This window comes from Argentina silus (genome assembly GCF_951799395.1).
Source record: "Argentina silus genome assembly, chromosome: 15".
NCBI lineage: Eukaryota > Metazoa > Chordata > Actinopteri > Argentiniformes > Argentinidae > Argentina > Argentina silus.
Window position 1 is genome coordinate 15,407,386 of NC_139669.1, and position 5,000 is coordinate 15,412,385.

Sequence of the window (5,000 nt, forward strand, 5' to 3'; positions counted from 1 at the left end):
GCGTGTGTGTGTGTTTGTGCGTGTGTGTGTGTGTGTGTGTGTGTATGCTTGAGTGTGTGTGTGTTTGTGTTTGCGCGGGCGTGTGTGTGTGTTTGTGTGTTTGTGTGTGTGTGTGCGTGTGTGTGTGTTCCCCTGGTGTCTGATGGTTGTATTCTCTCTGTAGAGTTTCCCCTGCCAAAGACTGAGCTGGTGCAGAAATTCCACGTGCATTACCTTGGGATGACGTCTGTGACACGCCCCATAGGTAAGACCAGTAAGTTACAGTGCTATAGTGCGATAACATACACCTGTACCTGCCTGTACTGTAAATAGATCACCTGTACCTGTACCAATACAAACCTTACCTCCCTCATGGGTAACCCCTTCTCCTCTGCCCTCCCCAGGTATGGACATCATTAACGGGGCCATAGAGAGCCTGGTCTCCTCCACAGGCAAGGAGGACTGGACCCCTGTCATACTGAACGTGGCTGACGCCACGGTGGCAGTCATCAAAGAGAAGGTGAGTGGCATATGGACTGTAGTCATTAAAGGTACACTCAGCGATATGACGCAGCCGCGAAATAGCGGGGGCGACTACCGGCAGAGGTAGTTAGCGTAAAGCAAGGCAGTTCACTCAGGGCAGGCTTTTGGTCGTGAAGCTGTCACGTATCGCACTGCCGTGCTCCTGCGGTAACGGAATCGCTAGGGAGCGAAACGTCGTGCTTGGGTCAATCTGAGACATCTCTCAGGTCATCCAACGTCCCCTGGGGACGTTAGAAATATCGCTGAGTCTACCTTTTACCCTTTTGGCAACTGCCTGTGAAACTGCAGAGGTTCAGAGGATGAGTCGAGAGAACTGGTTCACCTGGACCGAGTGAATCTATTCAAATGTACTGTCACCAACCTGCTTTGTCTCTCCTTCCCTATTGGCCGTCTCTCTGCAGGAAGAGGAGGAGGAAGTGCTGGTGGAGTGCCGGGTACGTTTCCTGGCCTTCATGGGAGTGGGGCGGGACATCCATACGTTTGCCTTCATCATGGACTCTGGGAACCAGCACTTCCAGTGCCACGTCTTCTGGTGCGACCCCCACGCCGGGAGCGTGTCTGAAGCTGTACAGGCGGCGTGCATGGTGAGCTTATACACACACACACACACACACACACAGATTTACATAATATACATACACATATCTACGCAAAGACAAGAGGCCGTGCAGGGAATGGTTGCAACACACAGTTTAACCAATGCTTAATACACACACACACACACACGCACACACACACACAACCACTATCTACTGTGTTTTGTTAGACTGGAGTCTTCCAAACATAATTGGCATTGGCAACACAAGGCAAACATACTGTAACTAATGCATTATGCACACTCACAGAGGAGCAATGGGTTCTATTCTGGATGTCACTTCAACCTCTAGGTCAATGCCAGACAGTACCAGTGAGACTGCAAACACTAAAACATCCCCCCCTGTTTCCCCCTCTTCCTCAGCTGCGGTATCAGAAGTGTCTGGTGGCCCGCCCCCCTTCTCAGAGGGCCGGCTCCTCCTCCCCGCCCGCCTCTGATTCGGTGACCCGGCGGGTCAGCACGAGCGTGAAGCGCGGCGTCCAGTCGCTCATAGACACTCTGAAACAGAAGAAACCGCCCTCAGAACTCCCCCAGCAATGACGGACAGCACTGACCACACCCCCCAACCACACCCCCTCCCCCACCCCGGCCCCTGGCAGCCACACCCACTAGCGCCACGACAACAACAACAACAACAACAACAACAACAACAACAACACCACCACCTAAACAATACCTGTCATGGTAACCAACTATGTACATATATGTTAACACCACTGGCCAGAGGAGGGGAGAGAAAAAACAACTAAAGTCTGCTCAAGGATCAACAAAAAAACAAAACTAAAAACAAAAAAAACTAAAAAAGAAGAAAGAAAGAAAAGTGAACTAAATCTGCAAAAGAAGAGGAGAGGAAACAAGTCCAAGCTGCAACCATGGAAACGTGCTGTCAACGTATGGGTCGAAGGTTCCCTTCATCTTTGAACTCTGCTGTGTCATAGCAAGATTGTCGAGGTTTTAGCCAGGGAAACACACCTGCCTTCAGTGGGCAATGCCCCCCTGTCGTCTCCATGGAGTATCGCTACGGTGCTGTGTGGAGTATTATTAGACACTTCTACTGAGAAACACATACCTGAGAAAAGGAACCAATCTCCATCGCGTGCTGGCTTAGAAGTCCCCTGAATGGTTTCAGTGTTTGTTTTTCTTGATTTTTTTATTCTTTTTTTTTTTTCACTTCCTGGGTACAGTGAACGCAGATGATACCTTGGCGGTCCAAACTGGAGTAGCATTCCGGATCCAGACACACACACACACACACACACACACACACACACACACACACACACACGCACACAACACAACACACACGCGAACGTAACAGACAGGAAACGGACTGAACCAACGTCTCTCTGGAGGAGGGGTGATCTGATTGTACTGTGTAATGATTGTACCTGTGTTTGGATATGAGAGGGTAGAGAGAGGAAGAGGGAGAGAGGAAGAGGGAGAGAGGAAGCGGGAGAGAGGTGATGAGTATTGGTGTTGCTATTGCATGTGTCTGAAATATGGATCTGAATATACATATGTGAGACTGGACTTGTATTGTCGGGGGGTCGGGGGGGTAGAGGTTATGGGGGGGGGGGGGGGGGGGGTAGAGGTTATGGGGGAGTAGAGGTTATTGGGGGGGGGGGGGGGGGGTTTATGTCTGTGTAAACAGGGCCAACCCCCACTAGACTATTTACATCAGTCCCCCCCTCACACACACACACACACTGCACACAAAGGGCAGCACTCTAGTGCTCAACACAGCTGCTTCAATATTGAGAACTGACACTCTCTCCTAAGACCCAGGGCCACCCACACACACACACACTCCTAACTGAACTCTGTGAATGCAATTCAATCCAACTAAAAACACAAAAAAAACATATGTGAAAAAAATACTGTATTTCATTGACTCTGTTCTTCACTCATCTCGACACCATGTAAATGTAATCTGTTGTGAGAATAAATGCATTATCAAAACAAGGGAATGTTTTACTCAATGTGCAGTTTTATTTTTTTCTCATGTAGTATTTCAGGTCATTGCAACTATGCCTTGCCATCCCTCATGAAATAACAATCATACGAATATTGGCACAACTCTAAAAGTACACATCTGAACATCAGAATATGGCGTGCTGGTTTGATGACAGATGAAAAGCAGGTATTATTGAAAGGTGAATAACATCGAGGATGCTTAATTGGCTGTTGTTACATTCAGGCAGGTCCGCAAAAGGACTATAATACTGACAACACTAAGACCACATTCTGTGTGATTTTTGTAAATGTATATCCAGTACACAGTATGTATATATTTGAGTGTATGTGTATTTGTATGCTGATGTTCAGAGTGTGTTTGTGTATTTGGCTACAATACATGGATGTGTCTATGTCTTTTGTACTTGTTTTTGTGTATTTGCTTGTAATCATTTGTGTATGTGTCTTTGCGTGTGTGTGTGTGTGTGTGTGTGTGTATGTGTGTGTGTGTTTGTCTGGGCGTGTGTGTGTGTATCAATGTGTTGCCTGTGTGTGTCCCGTGTCAGAGCCAGGGGCGAGGGTGTATGGCCATGGGCTCCTTATTGACACTACCAGTGGAGCGGGTCAGGGGAACCTGTGGGGCAGGGCCCTTCCAATGGTAGAACCCCAGCATGGTGTTAGGCTTCTGTGTGAGGGGAGGGGGGGTCCGGATCTGCCTGGCGGGGGGGGAGTACCCTTGGAACAGGACCGGGGGCAGGGTCAGAGCCACAGGCCTCAGCACCTCCTGACGACCCTTGGGGAGACCTGGGGGGAGACCCGGGCTGAGACCCGGGCTGAGAACTGGGGGTACCAGGGGTGCAGCAGGGGCTGTGGGGGGAGGCGCGGGGGGGTGGGGGGAGTTCGGGGGGGGCGAGCGGCGGTCCTTGGCAGAGGCTGCGGCGTTGATGAGGCGGATGATGCTCTTGCGGGAGGGGCTGGTGATGGACTTGGGGGCGGAGTAGAGGGAGGGGCCGGGGGCGGAGTAGAGGGAGGGGCCGGAGGTGGTGTTGGAGGGGATGGGCTTTGGGGGGCGTCGCCGAATCGGCTTGGCTTTTCCTGTAGGAGAGAGAGAGAGAGAGAGAGAAAGGAAAGGGGGAGTGGTTTGAGGAAGAGAATGAAGAATGTAGAAGACAGCCCATGGCCTTAATACAGGTCTATGTCCTCATATAACAATGAGGAGTTGGTGGTGTTAGAGGTAGAGAGTGTATCTGTGACATCACCTCGTGGCGACAGTCCTCCATTGGCCAAACCCTGATGCCCCACCATAGGGGCGGAGCTACTGCCCTTGGTCTCGCGGTTAAGGAACGCCGTGACCCGTGATTGGCTGCTGAGAGTAGCATGGGGCCGTGTCTGAGCCGGGCGCGCGTGATTGGTCGGAGCCTGGCGGGTGGGTCGGCCTCGCCTCTCTTTCCTGATTGGCTTGTTGGAGTCCAGCCCATCCAATAGGCCCGTGGCAGCTGCCCTCGCGAGCACATCCTGAGTCGATTCTGCTTCCTCCGGGTCGGGCTGTCGGGAAGGAAGAGACAGAGAGGGTTGAGGGGTGCGTCCCAATGGTCTATTCCTCCCATCCCACTCTCCTCGCGTCCTTCTCAAAACACATCGGCGTAGAACACATCCTAGGTTCCTCACCCCCTTGGATATTCTCCGCCGATGCGTGTTTGAGAAGACAGCGAGAGAGGAGGACAGGAGCAGAGGACGGACGATTGGGACACACCTCCCGTCTCAATTGTTGTGTTTTCACATCAGTGGTGCAGATGTAAGAACAGGAGACCACGAGACGTCTGAATGTCTCATTGTAATACATGGAACAGAATGAGGAATGTGAGTGTTTGATGCCGTTCCTCATTCCATTCCATGCATTACAATGAGCCCATCCTCCGATTTCTACCTC

At 51.2% G+C, this 5,000-nt stretch overlaps 2 protein-coding genes across 4 annotated transcripts in view; one reads left to right on the top strand and one right to left on the bottom strand.

Annotated features, from left to right (window-relative positions):
• The window catches only part of apbb2a (amyloid beta (A4) precursor protein-binding, family B, member 2a), a 25,934-nt gene extending 23,299 nt beyond the window's left edge, over positions 1-2,635 (top strand). For 2 of the 3 annotated variants that reach the window (XM_083686387.1, XM_083686386.1), the window contains 4 exons: positions 164-253; positions 384-499; positions 924-1,106; positions 1,481-2,635. In XM_083686387.1, coding sequence (XP_083542513.1) covers positions 164-253; positions 384-499; positions 924-1,106; positions 1,481-1,657 — 566 coding nt within the window. In that variant the 3' untranslated portion in view covers positions 1,658-2,635. The remainder of the gene's footprint in view (positions 1-163; positions 254-383; positions 500-923; positions 1,107-1,480) is intronic. The other variant, XM_083686388.1, reaches the window with a different exon arrangement.
• Positions 2,636-3,632: 997 nt separating this feature from the next.
• LOC310816029 (putative methyltransferase NSUN7) overlaps positions 3,633-5,000 on the bottom strand; it is a gene marked incomplete at both ends in the record, with an annotated part of 20,473 nt that continues 19,105 nt past the window's right edge. The window contains 2 exons of the mRNA XM_083686034.1: positions 3,633-4,165; positions 4,330-4,615. Of these exons, the coding sequence (XP_083542160.1) occupies positions 3,633-4,165; positions 4,330-4,615 (819 nt within the window). The remainder of the gene's footprint in view (positions 4,166-4,329; positions 4,616-5,000) is intronic.